The sequence below is a fragment of the Sphaeramia orbicularis genome, chromosome 4 (genome assembly GCF_902148855.1).
Source record: "Sphaeramia orbicularis chromosome 4, fSphaOr1.1, whole genome shotgun sequence".
Classification (NCBI taxonomy): domain Eukaryota; kingdom Metazoa; phylum Chordata; class Actinopteri; order Kurtiformes; family Apogonidae; genus Sphaeramia; species Sphaeramia orbicularis.
This window is the reverse complement of record NC_043960.1, coordinates 57994737-58014405: the sequence shown is the minus strand read 5'-3', so window position 1 is coordinate 58014405 and position 19669 is coordinate 57994737. Positions and strand designations below refer to the sequence as shown.

General features: G+C 42.3%; 1 protein-coding gene across 1 annotated transcript; it reads left to right on the top strand.

Annotated features, from left to right (window-relative positions):
• Positions 1-148: 148 nt before the first annotated feature.
• Positions 149-19375, top strand: slc5a9 (solute carrier family 5 member 9). Its single transcript, XM_030133035.1, has 14 exons — positions 149-236; positions 576-691; positions 856-927; positions 5253-5357; positions 5958-6122; positions 6232-6337; positions 8039-8119; positions 10684-10889; positions 11447-11582; positions 13680-13787; positions 15062-15212; positions 15430-15598; positions 17029-17244; positions 18853-19375. The coding sequence occupies exons 1-14, from the start codon at positions 218-220 to the stop codon at positions 19162-19164; spliced, it is 1962 nt and encodes a 653-aa protein (XP_029988895.1). The 5' UTR covers positions 149-217; the 3' UTR covers positions 19165-19375.
• Positions 19376-19669: the final 294 nt, after the last annotated feature.

Sequence of the window (19669 nt, the reverse complement as noted above, 5' to 3'; positions counted from 1 at the left end):
CACACACATGCGCACACACACACACACACACACACACACACACAGTCTGTAGAGGTTTACTAATTTTACTGACTCAACTGTTTAATCATTAAGCTGAAGGTTGACCTCTCATACCTGTCAGGTGAGATTCACAGCAAAGGAAACTAAAACTGTCAAAGACCCAGGACGACTGAGGGTCTACGAGGACTGGATCTGGACCTGGATCAGTACCAACACCATGTCTGCCTCCACTGCAGGTCTGTTCTTGACATTATTACTGACAGGTGTCCTTCACACAATGACAAACCTGCTCTACAGGATCCAAACCCTAACCTGAACCCTAACCCTCTATCCCTAACCCTCTAACTCTAACCCTAACCCTCTAACCCTAACCCTCTAACTCTAACCCTAACCCTCTAACCCTAACCTAACCCTAACCCTCTAAAAACTAAAGTCACTCCAACGACATGTATCATGTGTGGACATGATGTGACTCAGGGACAATGCTAGCCTCATACTTTTGTTCATTTATCAATGATAAGTTTCATATAGTTTCAGTAATACAATAGTAAAGTGTGGTTTTAACCTGAATGCAGCCACTTCTTCTGGATTTGTCCCAACGCCAACTCCAAAGCCAGGCCTCCGGCTGGAGGCTGCTGACATCACTGTGGTTGTCATCTACTTTATCTTTGTGATGGCGGTTGGAATCTGGGTAAGACCTGAAAAAGTCTCAATATCATCAAATACAGACTGTAAACGGATTCACCTTCAGTTCAGAATCCAACCTCGAATGACTTATTTTGATGACACAGCTGATCAATCTAACGGACATGAAACTGGGACCGGATGCTAACCTTCCTTCTGTGTCTTCTTCAGTCATCATTGCGGGCCAATAGGAACACAGTAGGAGGGTACTTCTTGGCTGGTCGTTCAATGACATGGTGGCCTGTGAGTACCAAACACTGTACCATGTATCAGCCGAGTTCTGCTTCCTCACATACATGATACAGGACAGTTATGAGACTTAACACTTAAAAATATAATTTTGTTTCTGACATTTTTTTTTAAGTTAACCAAATTTTGTTGTTGTTGTAGGAAGCCTGTGTGTCTAATGCATTATAAAGTATTTTAAACAGACTTAAAATGCTTTACAATGTACCAAATACTATGTAGTCATAGTTATGAGCACTTACATTTGTTTTGGACTGATTTTGTTATAAAGCATTATGAATAATCAGAGTCATTATGCAAATATCTGTAATAACTTATGAACATCTGTCTGATAATGTACATATAGTTATCAGTGATCAGAAATATTAAAATGATAGACATAACATGCTTCAGGTACTAATGTATAAAATATATAATAGTAATGTCCTCTACCATTCTGATTCATTCTGTTTATGAACTGCTTAATCCTCGGGGGGGGGGGGGGGGGGGGGGGTCCTGACCTCTCTACAGTGCCCCAGAGTCCCAGGACTCTGCTTCCATCGCAGAGGGCATGAGGGCAGGATTTAGGAGATCCTCTCAGTAGTAATGCTATCCCCGGTTGAGGTCAGTACAGAGCCTATAAAGAGAGTCACGACATGTTTTGATGTGGCCGCTCCGGTGATCACATGTTTCATGTCAGCCTGAATAGTTCCAAACAAACTGAGCACTCCCATGTTATTTAACGGGAGAAACAGCAGTGAACATGGTAAATCTAAAATAAGCCCCACCCACCTGTTGTGTCACTACTGTGTGTACTGTTGTGTGTGTTCTACTTCTGAGTAGTGGGGTTGACCACTGAAAGGACTGACTTTATTACTGTGAAAACTGACATTTAAGGCTAAAGGTTGGCGTTAGCTTGGATAGGCTACGTCCATGAGTGGTGCTAACTTTACCCGCTCATTCATTCTGTAATTGGACCGGACTGGTACAAAGGTAGACAATGGATTATTTTAGTTTTCCTATTGTAGGACTGTGGTCCAATCAGAAAACAGTGTTTATCTGTGAACACTGTGTGTCTGCCAAACTCTGCTCTGATAACTCATACAATAAGGCACACAGGATAGCAGACAGGCTAACTTAGCATATTAGCATTAGCATGGACCATAGCGTTAGCATGGACCATAAACTCAGTAAGAACTCAACAGAATTCTTCCAGGATGAGTCGGATTGTACAAACGCCAAGTGACAGAAGTTTGATCTCTAACTCATGAATAATAACGTTAATGAACGTTTCTTGGCAGAGCTCTACACCAACTCACCTCTGACTGGATTAGAGAAGGCTTAGACACTGATTAGCACATGACCTCAGCTGACAAACTGAACCCAACACCACCAGCTTCAGCAAAACAACTAAAATAAAACCTGCTTATAACAACATTTGTCCTGATGTTACCTTACCTTAGAAACTCCATAATTTGTGGTTATAGTGGTTAAATCTCAACAGCTGGACAAGTTAAGCTAACCATCGGGCTACAGCTGAAAATCGAATGTAACAGTTGTTTAAGATATAAATTTGTACAAACCCTAACCAAAGAAAACTGAATTTACAACATGAATGTCCGCTAATACAGGAAATACACTCGATAATTTGAAAGATGATGATATCTTATTAACCTTACCGCTGGAGTTGATAGATGAGCTGCAAGAGAAATGAATGTGTTTCGATGGTGTTACACTGAGTGTTTGGAACTATTGGCCCCTCCATGACCCGGAAGTAGGTGCATATTTTGTTGACAACGGAAGTCTATGGAAGTGTTATGACTGTGATATATATGGAGGACTCTGGGTCAGTAGAGCTCCATCCACACTGTAAACGGGGTTTATGGAGCACCGCTTCCAACTCCTGACTCAGCTGACAATTTGCCAGAACCTCTATGAAGCACTTCCGAGGACTACAGGACTACTTCTACAACTTGAAAGCAGTGCTTATTGTTGGAGGCCACCAAGTGCTTCGGGGATTGCTGCCACTACAAGCAATGGCAACCTTGCAGCCAGAACTTCTCACAGCCACTTCGGTGATGGAGGTTCAGAATATGGTCCAGTCAGATGTAGTTGAAGCTCTTTCAGAGGTGGATGTTATATCTCGTAGATTGATTTTTCAGACATTCCCAGCACACCCTCACTGTAAGTTTGGGCCTGTCAGGTCTGACGTCAACCTTCCCTACTGTTGCATCCAATTCACCACCAAATGGTGATCAGTTGACAGCTCTGCACCTTTCGTCACTTGAGGGTCTGAGACATGTGACAGGAAGTCTGATGAAATGGCTATAGAGTCAGTCATCGACCTATGGCCTAAGATGTCCTGGTGCCTACATACTTATGGACACCCTTGTGCTCAAAAAAAGTGTTAGATACAAACTGGGACTTGCACAGAGTCCAACAACAGAACACCCACAACGCTGGTTCAGATCAGGCAGGCTCTTGCTCCTTTCAAGTCCAGTTATAAAACACAGGAGTCCCCAAGTGGAGCACCTTCAAGCACACGACCAAAAGACTCCAAGAAGGCCATGTATTCTGAACTGCTGTTTGGTGCATAGGCACAGACAACAGTGAGAGTCCGTTCTTCAGCTCAAAGGCTCAAGGAAGGAACTCTCCCATCCACTGGAGTGAATTCCAACATACAAGCACGGAGCTGGGGGGACATACGAAGCATCACACCTCCTTTGACCCTGGGGAACTTCAGAATGGAAAAAAGTGCAGAGTTGAGCCTGAATATGCCTAGCCAGTACCTCTCAACTTCCCACCCCAACTGAGACTCCTTCTCCATCAGGTTGTTGATGTTCCATGTCCCACAGGAGGTGGACTCCTGTAGCTCATTTGGGCTGTGCCTAGCCATGTCCCATGGGCAAAGACCTGGCCAGCAGACCTGGTTCAAGGGTGGGGCCCTGGTAGTCCTAATCCAGGCGAGTGTAACTGGACCCTTGGTTTTCTACATACAGTCGTCCTCAAAATTATTCATACCCCTGCCATTTTTTTGTAACTTTTTGTTTTTGTGATGAAATGAATGAGTTTTGTCAAGTTTGTTTGTGACTTATATGTGATACACAAGTGAGGAAATAAGAACAAATGATACTTAGAGAAATACTTTATTTCAGGAGTATTTTATTAGAGGATTTCCAAAAAATGCCTTCTCCTTGCTTCCTTCAGATGCAGTCAACATCCATGTGGCCAAACAACTTCATCTTTGTTTCATCAAATCACTGGATTGATGACCAAAAGCTTGGATCTTGGTTAAGAAGAGCTCTAGGAAATGCCAGATGAGCCTCCTGATGTTTCATCCTGAGTCATGCCATCTTCCTGTGTCTGCATCCATGGAGAACTCCTTTGTGCAATACTGGCTGGATGGTTGTCTGTGATACCTTCATACCTTGGTTATTTTGATGGCAACATAATGCTATGGTTATAACCTATAATGCTAGGATGCTTCTCTGCTAGTGGCACTGGAAACCTCATGAAGTTACAAGGCATCATGAATTTAACATAATTATATCAACGTCCTGGATGACAACGTGAAAGTGCTGAGAAACTCTAGACTGGTCCTGACTGGATGTCCCAGCAGGACACTGACCCCAAGCATACCACCAAGGTAGTGCAGTAGTGGTTCAAGGACATGACCCAGTCAAAGTCCTAACCTAAATCATTTAGAGGATCTGTGGAGGGAGCTAAAGACCAGAGTGATGGGTAGGAGACCATCCAACCGGACCCAGCTGGAGGCTTTGGTCCAGGAAGAGTGGACCAAAACCCCACAGGAGACAGAAGAGAACCTGTGGACACTTACAGGAACCATTATCAAGAACAAAGGCTACTCTATTGACTATTAAGAAAAGACTTTGGACTTAATAAACCTAGGGTATGAATAATTTTGAACATGGCCTTTTTTAGAAATCCTCTAATAAAATACTCCTGAAATAAAGTATTTCTCCAAGTATCATTTATTCTTATTTCCTCACTTGTGTATCACATATAAGTCACAAACAAACTTGACAAAACTCATTCATTTCATCACAAAAACAAAAAGTTACAAAAAATGGCAGGGGTATGAATAATTTTGAGGACGACTGTAGCTCAGGGAACACAAATAGAGCTTTGTTCGACCTGTCACATAGGTCCCTGACCCTAACCCTGTCACATATGAATATTATTACAATTGCCCAAATATGAAGAAATTCTTACACTTAATGGTAGCTGGTGGCCATGCTGTGATTTCTTCTTTGTCCATCTTCTTTGTCCACCTTCTTTGTCCACCTTCTTTGTCCATCTTCTTTGTCCATCTTTGCTCACAGATTGGAGCCTCTCTCATGTCCAGTAATGTTGGCAGTGGGCTGTTTATTGGTCTTGCTGGGACAGGAGCAGCTGGAGGCATTGCTGTTGGAGGATTTGAATGGAATGTAAGGATCACAATCCACAGCTACATGTTAAAATAAAACTAAGAGACAATAGTTTGATGACCCTTCCTTCTCTTCATAACTTTTTTTGTCCTACTGTCCTCTTGTAGGTTCTCATACTGTTCCTCTTTGCCTTGTGCCCTTGGTCCAACTCTTGAAACTGCTTGTTGTTTGTTTCCATGAAGGCAACATTACCCTAAAGACATGGCTAAACTGAAAGTATTTCACTGATTAAAGCACTGCTTGTTGAATAAGGACACATTAAAAAAAAAAAAAAAAAAAGTCGCATTGATCATAGTGAAAAACAAGCCACTTTATAGATTAGAATTATTTCTGTGATGGTTACCTAAGTTTAGGAGGTTTACCTACGATCTACTCCAGAGTTGGCTGTGAAATTAGTCAGATTCATCCTTTAAGCAAGAAGGTTCCAAAGATAGATAGATAGATAGATAGATAGATAGATAGATAGATAGATCGTCTGTTTACTGTATTTTGTGTCTGTTTTCTGTACTTTTTGCCTGTTGTTTGACTTTGGTAAACTTTGCTATAACTGCAGTGTGTGTGTGTGTGTGTGTGTGTGTGTGTGTGTGTGTGTGATTGTAGGCAGCGTGGGTGCTGGTGGCTCTAGGCTGGATCTTTATCCCTGTTTACATTTCTGCTGATGTGGTGACTATGCCTGAGTACCTGGCCAAACGGTTTGGAGGACAGAGGATACGCATATACATGTCGGTTCTGTCGCTAATCCTTTACATCTTCACTAAAATATCTGTAAGACAAAAGACACAAAATGCACAAGATATACTGAAAACTTTCCAACATTAAATTCATACACAGTACATAAATGTTTGATCTGGACCATTTGTGTGTATGTTTCCAGACAGATATCTTTTCTGGAGCATTGTTTATCCAGGTATCACTGGGGTGGGATCTTTATCTGTCCACTGGAATCCTGCTGCTGGTCACCGCTGCGTACACCATAGCAGGTACATCCACACCAGAGGTGATTTCTCATAGACTGCAGTGGAGGCCCGGCTTCCCCTAAAACTATGAAAATTAAATGGGCAAATATGTACGGTTGTGTTGACATTTCATTAACTACAAATGTGTTAGAACATGTTCATCTCAAAGACAAGTTCGTTCAGAATCAGTTTTATCACAAATCAGCGGACTTGATGTTGTTCACTTCTCCTCCATTCCCGTGTCTGTTTTCTCATTCCATCTCTGCTCAGTGCATTTGTCCGTAGACGCTCAGCGTCCATGCACTTCAATGGGACTGAGTGGAACAGTTTTTTTCATTGCCTCAAAACTGGACAGTAATTGGATAAATGCCATGATGTTGTCCCGCCCCCAGACGCCCGGCATTTCTGGGGATGAATGGAGCTGTGGGTGGAGCTCGGCCGGGCTGGACGCCAGAATCCCACGCGTTGATTGGATGATCAGTGGAAAGGCTGAATCCCATTTGATTGACAGCTGTTTTCAGATCTGCTCCTTCACTGACACAGTTCAGTTTAATACCGTCACACATTCTGCTGTGAAATCAGAGAAACCACTACGAAATTACTCATTCATTTGTTGCACTGTAAATAAAACACACTCATTGGACTTCCTTGTTTCAGTTTAAGATAATTTCAGCATTTTCTTGTTTCAGTTCCATAATTTAATCATTTCTTGTTCGAATTTAATATCGTTTTGTAGATAGTTCAGTCAATCAAACTGTTGGCTAGGTCGGAGTGAAAGGAGCATCTGTAGTTTAAAAAGGCTGAAGTCTTACACCCACAACACACTGGGCCAAGGCTGTCTAAGCAGCCCAGCTCTGCTGGACATTCAGAGGACACTGGTCCAGTCCCTGGAAAAGACGCCTACTTGGTACGATAAGGTCACTGACCATTTTCTATAAAAGGAACGGAGGGCCGAATTTATGTTTAAATAACTTGACTTCTTTTTTTCATGCAAGCTGACAGTGAGCTTCCCCTGTCTGAAGGACAAGCAGCCGCCACTGATCCACACACACAAACACACACAAACACACACAGACACACACAGACACACACAGACACTTTGCACAGACACAAAACAGACCTGCACCCTGATGGTTCACTGGAGATTGAACTTGATTAGTTCACTAACAGCAGTAGAAATGCTAGTTCAAGGCCTGCTTTTGAATTTTATACTGTCAGCACATGTGAGAGCCTTTGCTATTTCTTTTTTTCTGTTTTACTACAGTTCAGAAGTTAAATAATAATAATAATAAGAATACATCACACTTACATAGCGCTTTCTTGGACTCTCAAAGACGCTTGAATCCGAACAGATCTTTTTGACCTACGTATCTGTACTTCAGGTGGAGGATATAATAGTGTAGCCATGTTATTTATCTGCCTTTTAAACCTTCAGGCAGAAGAAGACAAGTTTAAGAAAAGCCAACAGTCCACGTCAATGTCCACTGTAGAGACAGGAGTAGGACAACAGGAAAAATGACTGTGGACACGTGGAAGACCGATCAGCAGGTATTAAACAGGCCCAACCTCTGTTTAGATTATTCAAAGAACTTTAGACATGCATTTCCTTTTGACAAAGGACTCTTTGTTTTTGTGTCCATTTGTATTTTGCCGATAAAGACCAGCACTCGGTGTTTCCTGCTTGTTCGGTCACTGATGCTCTTCCATGTCCATGGTTGTTTGCAGGTGGTTTGGCAGCGGTCATCTACACTGATGCACTCCAGACACTGATTATGGTGGGAGGAGCCTTTTCACTGATGTTCATTGGTGAGATGCAAATACATACACATTAGCGTTAATGCATTTACAGTGAGTCACAGATACCTCCTGAAGACATTATTATACATGAAGGTTTGAGGTCCACACCAAGGGTCACCTTTCAGATGCAGTGTATAGATTTGGTTTGATTAGTTTTGCTTTCACACTGTAATTTGTAGTGGACTAATGCATCCTGTCATTATTATTAAAGTTTGCTGTGTTTCTCTTCACAGATGGCTGTGAATTTGATCTGTACTTTGTCATTTTTAACTTTTACTGTCTTGTTTTCCTGCTACACTGTGATATCCTTGCATTACTTGCTGCAAATGTACAGATGGTCCAAAAGCTGTGGACCATTTAAAAGGGTTTTCATACTGTACATGAAGTGATCCATGGTTTAGTTTGATCTGGACTGAGACTTTTCTGGCCAGATTTGCTCACTGGGAGGTTTCACACCTTGAATTTGGTTAAAATGGAACTGGATAATTCCAAAGCCCCAATCTACCCTGAAGAAAACCTTAGCCACATGCACCCACATAGATGACGGAGAAAGACGACGTTGCGCATGTTGGCTGTGGCTGCATGGGCTTGCGATAAAAACATTGAGGAACATGCCATTCCTTATCAAAGAAAGACATTAGCAACAGGAGGACGTCCTCCTTGAACGGTCACCTTATGGTAGTGGAGGAGTTTGAGAGCCCTAATGACCCTAGGAGCTATGTTGGGGGCATTTTGCCCCTGGTAGGGTCTCCCATGGCAGATTGGTCCTAGGCAAAGGGTGAGACGAAGAATGGTTCAGAAGACCCTGATGCCAATAAATAACAAGAGGTTGTGTACCTGGCCCAGAGGGTTACCGAGGCTCCACCCTGGAGCCAGGCCTGGGGATGGGGCCTGTGGGCAAGTACCTGGTGGCCAGGCCTTTGCCCATGGGGTTCGGCGGGGCCCACCCCGAACTGGTTACATGGGCCCCTTGTCCCGTACGGCCACCACCCACAGGGAGAAGCAGCAGGGTCCGGTGCATTGTGGATCAGACAGAAGACCAAAGCAAGGGCCTTGCCGGTTCAATCCCTGGTTATAGAAACTGACTTTTTGGGACATGGAACGTCACCTCTCTGCCGGGGAAGGATGTATTATAAAAACATTCCCAGTCCCTAACCCTAACCCTAACCCTAATCTTAACCTTAACCCATTCAAAGCATGCCTGTAGCGCAGAGGTGCTGTCCTCTGTCCAGGTCTTAACTGTCCTTTCCGTCCTCTCCAGGCGTCTAAAACAGGGTTTGTACTCTGGCACCAGATGAACAGTTACGGTACAAATTACCCATCAGTGGCATCAGTAATGATGTGTAGGCTCAGTTTACGGAACCATAACACACATCGATCTTTGTGTTCCTCCGAGCGGTGGAACAAGTCACATACTGGTCGTAGGTTTTCAAGGTTGTGTTTAAATTACAATGATTAAAATCTCAGAGGATGAATTTTGGGGCTTCAGGGCAGATGGAGTCTACTCTGCTGGTGATGTTAGCGATCAGCTGAGCAGCAGCAGACATGTTAGCTCACAGATGAATGTGCACAAGTGTGTGTAAAACAACTACTGGAACTCCCAAAGTAAATAAAAGGGACGGAGTGAAATGGTCAGTGGTTCCAGATCAGCAGTACAGATTCTTTCCCTGACCATCACAGTTTTACAGTACTTTTTATTGACATAGAAGCAGACTCCTCCTTCTTGGCTTTTCCTGATGATCTAAGGGGACCGGTCCAGACGGATCGGGGTTCCAAACCCGCTCAGCGACAGGGTCTGGTCCTGGTCGGATTCATTGAGCCAGGACGCGAGGAGACAGGATTCTCCTGTTCCTTTTTCAAATTTGGCTCCATGCTGGTGCTAGCTTGAACCGCATTATCTTCATTAGCTCAGGGCTGCGACGACAACATTTAATCAATTTTAGGGCCTGGAGTGCTCTTTAGCCATGGGTTTTTACCTCTGTTCATTAGTACTAATTAAGTTATGCAACTATGACAAAAATTAAGTCCCTTGGCGGTTTATAATTGGCCGACAAGGTCTCTGCCTCTTCAGCACGGCCCGCCCCTCACCACATCGCCACTGGAAGTGTCAGTATTTCTATTTTTGAATGTCAGACCCATTTTCCAGGACTTCCTTTATGTTGTATTTATGCAATGACACAAAATACAGAGTTACATTAATTTCTGTCCAGACTTTTTTTTTCCCAACATCTTGTATTGATGAAGGAACAGATAGATCATTGCTAAAGTTTTGTTCAGTCATGTCCCAAAGATTCTCAGCTGGGACAAGAGCTGGACTCAGTGGTGGATGGTTCATAATAATAATAATACGTTTTATGTCTAGGCGCCGTTCAGGACAGTCACGGTCACCGTAAAAAATTCATGTGTGAAAATGTCACATGTAAACCACTCTTTCACCATTTTTGTTAAGTTTACTGTTGCTAATGGACACCATTTTTAAATCAATTTAATAATTTATAACTGTATATTAGAATGGTATTTGCATGAGACTTGATCTAACACCCCCCCCCCCCCCCCCCCCGCACGTTTCGCAGCATTCTCTGAAATTGGCTGGTATGATGGCCTTATGGACCGTTACCCATTAGCTGTTCCCTCAGTGACCATTGTCAACACCACCTGCCATCTACCACGTAGTGATGCCTTCCACCTGTTCAGGGATCCAGTGTCAGGGGACATACCGTGGCCAGGACTTGTGTTTGGACTCACCGTACTGGCCACCTGGGTCTGGTGTACTGATCAGGTAACCATACAACTATTGTATTACTCATCTTCTGAACTGCTTTATCCTCCAAGAGTCACAGGGGCGGAGCCTATCCCTGCTGGATTTTGGATGAAGGCGGGGTTCACCCTGGACACGTCGCCAGTTCATTACTGGGTGATCATAAATAGAAACGAACAATCCCTCACTCATTCACACCTATGGGCAATTTTAGCTTAAGCAATCAACCTATTAGTTAACCCTAACTCTAACCCAGAGTACCCTAACCCTAACTCTCACCCACAGTACCCTAACCCAGAGTACCCTAACCCAGAGTACCCTAACCCAGAGTATCCTAAACCCAAGAATTCTAACCCAGAGTTTGTGTGTTTCTGTGTGTCCATGAGTGTGTATCCATATGTGCGTGTCCAAATGTGTGTGTGTCCATTTGTCCATGCATGTGTCCGTTTGTTCATATGTATGTGTCCATATGTGTGTGTGTGTGTGTGTCAATTTGTTCATATGTGTGTATCCATATGTGTGTGTGTGTGTGTGTGTGTGTTTGTGTCCATTTGTCCATATGTGTGTGTGTCCTCCAGGTCATAGTCCAGCGGTCCCTGTCGGCCCAGTCTTTGTCTCATGCTAAAGGGGGGAGTGTTCTGGGGGGATACCTGAAGTTACTGCCCATGTTCTTCATCGTCATGCCAGGCATGATCAGCCGAGCGCTGTTCCCAGGTCAGTGGAACTAAACAATCTAGACAACATTTGGATCCGCTGTCACATTTTTCATATCACAGTTTTCAAGGTACTATACATTGTTTGTAAAAACCTAAAGAAGTTTGATTTTGGGAGATTGCGTTTATTGTGTAGTTGTTCGAATGATGCTAAAGCGTTTTCATAAACAGATCCCTGAAACACACAGTCCCCTCCCCCTCCACTCCCTAAAGACAGAGTCATGAGTAGATGGATTAAAAAGGTGGTTTGATGCAATAGAACTTAAAAAAGAGAAATCATGCAGCCTAAAGAATTTATGGAATTGAACCCATATCCTTAAAGACTGTTTAACCACCAAATTTTTCAAAGACTTAATTGAAGGAAATAGAAGCGAGGATCTGAGTAGTGCGACCACGGACAGGTTGTCCTCTGTGTGCGATTCCATGGCCACCCAGCCAGGGCCACTAGGCTGGGCATGGACGGGGGACCAGAATGAAAGATGAGTCTACCTTATTACTTAATTAGGCAGAGCACTTTGAAGTGAATCAGGACATAAAGCACAGTCTTTTCGTTGCTTTATTGAACATACGTATGGACCATTAACATGCCGCTCTCCAAGGCTCACCGTTCATCATTACATCTGCCCCTACGTCATCACGAAAGTATGCATGGAGGTCATCAGCGTATAATGAGACCTTGTGTTATGTACCGCCTCTCCAAATACCAGCAATGTCCTCACAACTATGGATGGCTATAGCAAGTGGTTCGATAGCTTAGCCGAAAAGCACGGGGCTCACAGGACAGCCCTGGTGGGTTCCACAGTGCAAGTCGAATGGCCTTCAAAGCTGGAAATTAGCTTGAATTGATGCTGTGGGGTGTGAATAGAATAATCTGACCTGAATTTTGGTCCAGAACCTATACTTAGAATTTAAACAGGAATACTAACCGTCGGAAATTTTACCACGGTTTATCTGTGGGTTCTGTGTCAGTTCTCTGTGGGTTCTCTGTTGGTTCTCTGGGGGTTCTGTGTGGGTTCTCAATCTATGGGTTCTCTGTGGATTCTGTGTCAGTTGTCTGTTGGCTCTCTGTGGGTTCTCTGTAGTTTCTCTGTTGGTTCTTTGTGAGTTCTCTGTGGTGTCTGTGTGGGTTCTCCATCTGTGGGTTCTCTGTGGGTTCTGTGTCAGTTCTCTATTGGTTCTCTGTTGGTTCTCTTTGGGATCTGTGTTAGTTCTCTATCTGTGGGTTCTGTGTGGGTTCTGTGTCAGTTCTCTGTTGTTTCGCTGTTGGTTCTCTTTGGGTTCTGTCTCAGTTCTCTGTGGGTTCTCTGTTGGTTCTTTGTGAGTTCTCTGTTGGTTCTGTGTGGGTTCTCTATCTGTGGGTTCTGTGTCAGTTCTCTGTGGGTTCTCTGTGGGTTCTGTGTTAGTTCGCTGTTGGTTCTTTGTGAGTTCTGCGTCAGTTCTCTGTGGTTTCTCTGTTGGTTCTTTGTGAGTTCTTTGTTGGTTCTCTGTGGGTTCTCTTACTGTGGGTTCTGTGTCAGTTCTCTGTGGGTTCTGTGTCAGTTCTCTGTGGTTTCTCTGTTGGTTCTGTGTGGGTTCTCTATCTGTGGGTTCTTTGTCAGTTCTCTCTGAGTTCTCAGTTGGTTCTTTGTGGGTTCTTTGTCAGTTCTCTGTTGGTTCTCTGCGGGTTCTGGGTTAGTTCTTTATTGGTTCTCTGTTGGTTCTCTGTCTGTGGGTTCTGTGTCAGTTATCTGTGGGTTCTGTGTCCGTTCTCTGTTGTTTCTCTGTGGTTGTGGTTTCTCTGTTGGTTCTTTGTGAGTTCTCTGTTGGTTCTCTGTCTCTGGATAGAAGTCACATCTTAAAATATTCAGTCCAGTGTCGATCTGATCTGGGTCAGTTTTTACTGTTCCTTTACCTGGTTTATGTGATGGTGGTTCTGTCTTTGTAGATGCACTGGTCTTTATTATTTGTTCCCCGTTTGTTTTTTTGTCCATTTCTTTGTAAATGAGCTGGTCTTCACATGTTCCCTGTTTGTTTTTTTTTTGTTTTTTTGTCCTTTTCTTTGTAGATGATGTAGTCTTTACATGTTCCCTGTTTGTTTTCTTGTTCTTTTTCTTTGTAGATGAGGTGGGCTGTGTGGACCCTTCTGTGTGCCTGGAGGTTTGTGGAGCCTCGGTGGGTTGTTCCAACATTGCTTATCCTAAGCTTGTGATGGAACTAATGCCCGTTGGTACGTCATGTCCCATATATATGTGTGTGTGTGTGTATATGTGTATATATATATATATATGTGTGTATATGTGTGTGTATATATATATATATATATATATATATATATATATATATATATACATATATATATATATATATATATATATACATATATATATATTCAAAGGACAGTGACCGTTAACACCTGTGACCGTTATGGACTGTGACTGTTAAAGACCGCATGTATACATTATTTTTTCATCTGTCACTCCAAAATATTCACATGAGGGTGAAAAATGCGTTCTTTGCATCTCGTTTCATCATTTCTTTGTCTCCTAACCACTTCCATGCGTGTGTAAATAACCTTCCAAACCTTTTGACACCTGTTAAATATAGACTCAGTTTCTATCAGTAAAATTACTTTCGGGTTTGATAAATCACTTTGTGTGTGTTAAATTAATATATTTACATTTTCTCCTCCCGGCACACGCACAACTGTGTATAAACGCCCCTTATTTCATATTCATTGTGGTAAACGTACTAACTGGATGCAGACGCACTATTTTGCACCTTTGACAGACACAACCCTTCGTGCCACTGTTAGTAAATCAGTTTGGACAGTTTTTTGCGAGTGCAATGAGTTTGCACACGTTTTAATACACGTAAACCTTTAGTAGATCCGGCCCATAGTGTACAGGACCATCTGTACCCAGTCTGGACTGGAGGTCCAGGGTCCAGATGGGAGACACCCCCAAAGGTGATCAAGAACAAACAGGTCCAGATCTTGGTGGACTTCCAGATCCAGACTGAGCAGATGGTGATATCCACTCATCCTGACATAGTGGAGGTGGACAAACATCAGAAGACAGCGGTAGAGATAGATGGAGGAACATCAGAAAGAAAGAACATGAGAAGCTCCAGAAATACCAAGAACTGAAAGAGGAGAGAGAGAAAATGTGGGTGTGAAGGCAACAGTGGTACCAATAGTGATGGGGGGGGACTAGGGGCAGTGACCCCCAAACTGAAAGGATGGAACCAGCAGATACCTGGAACAACTTCAGAGATGTGAGCCCAAAAGAGCACAGTTGTAGGAAGAGCTAAGAACTAGAACAGAACCCTCAGAGTCCCAGACCTCTGGTAGAGGACCGAGTCTGAAGGAGACCCCAGAGAAAGACTGTTTCTAAATGTTGGTGAGAGTGTCCCAGAACATACTGAGTTAAAGCCAAAGGAAGGATGGAGGTCCCAGATGTCACCAGATGACATGTGCCTGTGTGTGTCTGCTTCCTTGTGCAGGTCTTCGTGGTCTGATGCTGGCGGTCATGTTAGCTGCTCTAATGTCGTCTCTGACCTCCATCTTTAACAGCAGTTCCACTCTATTTACTTTGGATCTGTACCACCGGGCAAGGCCCAGAGCCTCAGAGTGGGAACTGATGGTTGTTGGAAGGTACCCCTGACCCCTTGGTTCACAGATTGCATTTATGATTTTATATATATATATATATATATATATATATATATATATATATATATATATATATATATATATATATATATATATATATATATATAGTATCTATGGTAGCAGTATAAGTGCACTGTGAGCTCATAGAATGACACTAATGTGTGAGATCATGTGTTTGTTTGTTTGTTTGTGTTTTCAGAGTGTTCGTTCTGCTCTTAGTGTGTATCAGCTTATTGTGGATTCCAGTGATCCAAACAGCCAATAGTGGACAGTTATTTGACTACATCCAATCAGTGACCAGCTTCCTGTCCCCGCCCATTACTGCTGTATTCCTAATGGCTATTTTCTGGCCACGGGCAAATGAGCAGGTACATACAATACATATACATATACAATACACACACACACACACACACACACACACACACACACACACACAAATAAATAAATAAATAAATAAATAGATAAATAAATATATATCTACATATACACACACAATACATATACAATAATTATACAATAAATATGCATATACGATACATATACATATACGATACATACACAATACATATACATACAATATATATACAATATATATACTGTATATATACAAACAATACATATACAATACATATACATATACAATACATGTAATCGTAAACACATGTAGAGCTGTTAAACAGGAGTTAACTACAGTAACTAAACAGGAGTTAACTATAGTAACTAAACAGGAGTTAACTACAGTAACTAAACAGGAGTTAACTATAGTAACTAAACAGGAGTTAACTATAGTAACTAAACAGGAGTTAACAACAGTAACTAAACAGGAGTTAACTATAGTAACTAAACAGGAGTTAACTATAGTAACTAAACAGGAGTTAACTATAGTAACTAAACAGGAGTTAACTATAGTAACTAAACAGGAGTTAACTATAGTAACTAAACAGGAGTTAACAACAGTAACTAAACAGGAGTTAACTATAGTAACTAAACAGGAGTTAACTATAGTAACTAAACAGGAGTTAACTACAGTAACTAAACAGGAGTTAACAACAGTAACTAAACAGGAGTTAACTATAGTAACTAAACAGGAGTTAACTATAGTAACTAAACAGGAGTTAACTATAGTAACTAAAAAGGAGTTAACTATCGTAACTAAACAGGAGTTAACTATAGTAACTAAACAGGAGTTAACAACAGTAACTAAACAGGAGTTAACTACAGTAACTAAAAAGGAGTTAACAACAGTAACTAAACAGGAGTTAACTACAGTAACTAAACAGGAGTTAACAACAGTAACTAAACAGGAGTTAACAACAGTAACTAAACAGGAGTTAACTATAGTAACTAAACAGGAGTTAACTACAGTAACTAAACAGGAGTTAACAACAGTAACTAAACAGGAGTTAACTACAGCAGTAGAACATAAACAGGATGGGCTATCCTTGGTCTGTATCCACCACTGCTGTTTTTTTTTTCCTTTTTGCCACAGCACCGAAATGAAATGAACAGACAACACTGATTACATCAGACTAATCAGAGTAATCACACTAATCACCATAACTAATCATTGGATAGATTAGTTAAATGTCAGCTGATAACAGTGTTATGATGTTTATTGTTCTTTGGTTCAGGTCTAGAACTCCAGTGTTGATCATTACTTTCAGATCATTCCACACATTTAGAGGAACTCATTCAAACTCTCCTGATCTGAACTACAGCTGAGGCTGTGGATGTGTATCCTGACAGGTGTGTGTGTGTGTGTGTGTGTGTGTGTGTGTGTGTGTGTGTGTGTCAGGGTGCATTCTGGGGCCTGATGTCTGGACTGGTGGTGGGTCTAATCCGGATGGTTCTTGAATTCTCCTATGTGTCTCCGTCCTGTGGTCATCCGGACCTCCGTCCCTCTGTCCTGGCTGACGTCCACTACTTATACTTTGCTCTCATCCTGGGGACTCTCACCTGCCTGGTCATCGTTGCTGTTAGCTTAGCCACAGCGCCAGTACCGAAGGAACATGTAAGGAACCCAAACATGCACTCATGTGTAGTAGCTGACAGAACAGACGGTGGTTTAGTCTGCAGACACACTGACACTCAGACTGCTTCAATGTGGAACAGCTGACAGAAGAACGGATTCAACTGTTCAAGTTTCCAGTCCACCATCTACACTAACCCTCTGTGGTGTGCCCACAACTAGTCCTTCAGTCGACCACCAAACAAACCCAAATGTATGCGAACTGTCCTCAAAGTCCTTCGACTAATGCTAATGTGTTGATGGTGGGCGGGGCTAATAGGCTCAGTCTTTGGTGGGCGGGGCTAATAGGCTCAGTCTTTGGTGGGCGGGGCTAATAGGCTCAGCATTTGGCCTATGTGCGTAAATCCCAAATGAAAGTAGAAACCTAACGAAATGTTCCCAGTTCTATATTGTGAGACCAGTGGGTACGACTGTATTCTGGAAATTAAGATATTTTTCCACCTGTTTTTAAATTATGACGTTATTTTCATAATATTACGACTTTATTCTCATAAAATTATGGGTTTTATTGAGGTATCTTATCAAATGATTAAGTTATTTACAAAGAAAATCTGTTCATTTGTGTGTTTCTTTGCTCACTGCTGCTCTTTTTTGCTGTGTTTACCTCCATCTGACCGATGATGGGAACTGAATTATGGCAGATTTATCAGACCCTTGTGTTTGTAGTGTGGTCCTGAGAAGTCTCCATTTGGAGGGTCAAACAGCCCTCCCCCTTAGCCCTTCCTTTTTGACTTTGAGAATCGGGACACCCCTACCCCTTCAAGTGTACCCACAAAATACAGAGGTTGGGCTAAGGGGGAGGGGCCAAGGGGTGAATTGGGATTGGGCCATAGACATACGACTGGTCTCTTCTGTCAACAGTAGATATTAGAGCAGGGGTGTCAAACTCATTTTAGCTCAGGGGCCACATTCACCCCAATAAGATCTCAAATGGGCCGGACCAGTAAAATAACAACAGTTACAAAAGTAAAATTAAATGATGTCAATGTTTACATCTATAACGTTTCCTTAAAAATCTGAATAACATGGACAACTTGAAATGTCTTAAGAAAAACAGGTGCAATTTAATTTTTTATTTCTATTCTGCCACAGTTTATCATTTACACATGTGCATTATAACTTACTTTACAATTACAAAAACACAAAACATTTACTAACAGGCAGAGTATTGGTAAAATTGCACTTAAATCTCTTAAGACATTTCAGATTGTTCATATTTATTCAGGTTATTCACATTTTTTGAAGAAGGAAAGTTTGTCGCTGTAAACATTTTCATATATTACTTTTTTTTTTTTTTTTTTTTTACAGTAAAACAACGAGAAAATTTGCAGTTGTCATTATTTCTAGGTTACTACAATAGTATTTTACTGGACTGACCCACTTGAGATTATTTTGGTCTGTGTGTGGAACCCGAATTGAAATAATTTTGACACTATTGATTGTTAATATCTTCAGTGTAATTTTTGCATTTCACAAATTCATCCCACGGGCCAGATCTGACCCTTTGGCGGGCTGAATTTGGCCCCCAGGCCGCATGTTTGACACCTGTGTAGCAGAGCATTTCCAACTTGTTCTCCTGGTCTCCTCCAGCTCTATCGACTGACCTGGTGGTCCAGACACAGCCTCAAACCTCGGACCGACCTCCCAGGACCCTGGACGACCCCTGAGCCAGTGACCCCTGAACCGGTTACCCCTGAGCCGGAGACCCCTGAGCCTAAGTCCTTCTGTCAGAGGTTTTCTCTGTGGTTGTGTGGTTTGTCAGGCCCGTCATCTGCTGGTCCAGGAGATGAAAGCATTCAAGTGATGTCCTTAGAGGAGGAGCCAGTGTGGAGGCGGGTCTGTAACGCTAACGCTCTGCTTCTACTGACCGTTAACGTGTTTCTGTGGGGATACTTTGCCTGATTTCACCAACCCTCTGCAGACTGTCATCATCAGTGTCAAACACGTCCTTTGTCTGTAACGCTTGGTCCAAATCTGTCCTCGTACATTAGACCAGATTCATCTGAGTTTGAGTTTTTAATCTGATGCTCCAGACATCACCTCCAGTCACCCATCACTCCGATCCGCCTTTGGATCCTGGGGTATGTGTCCTTGAGTAATGGTCCTTGAAATGAACAACACACTGTTTGTGACTCTGATTGGAACCCATATGTCTGACTGACATGGGTTAGAGTTTGAGTCAGTGTAGGTTTCCTTTGACAAACATGTTGATTGACGGATGAACTGTTATATTCTATATGTTGATACACACATGTCGATGGATGAATCATATGAGACAGCAGGGTCATATTCAAGTGAAGTCAGTGAATCAACTCAGATCCAGACTGGATGTGCAGGTTCTTCCCCATTAAAATGTTTTATAAACATACGTCTGGACTTCTTTCTTGTAGGTGAAGGCTCCACATGA

Bases quoted from the DNA above. Each gene is read 5' to 3' on its own strand.
- slc5a9 (XM_030133035.1), top strand. The intron at 10,890-11,446 runs GTAACCATACAA...TGTGTCCTCCAG, and splicing joins GGGTCTGGTGTACTGATCAG to GTCATAGTCCAGCGGTCCCT. The intron at 17,245-18,852 runs GTAAGGAACCCA...GGTCTCCTCCAG, and splicing joins CGCCAGTACCGAAGGAACAT to CTCTATCGACTGACCTGGTG.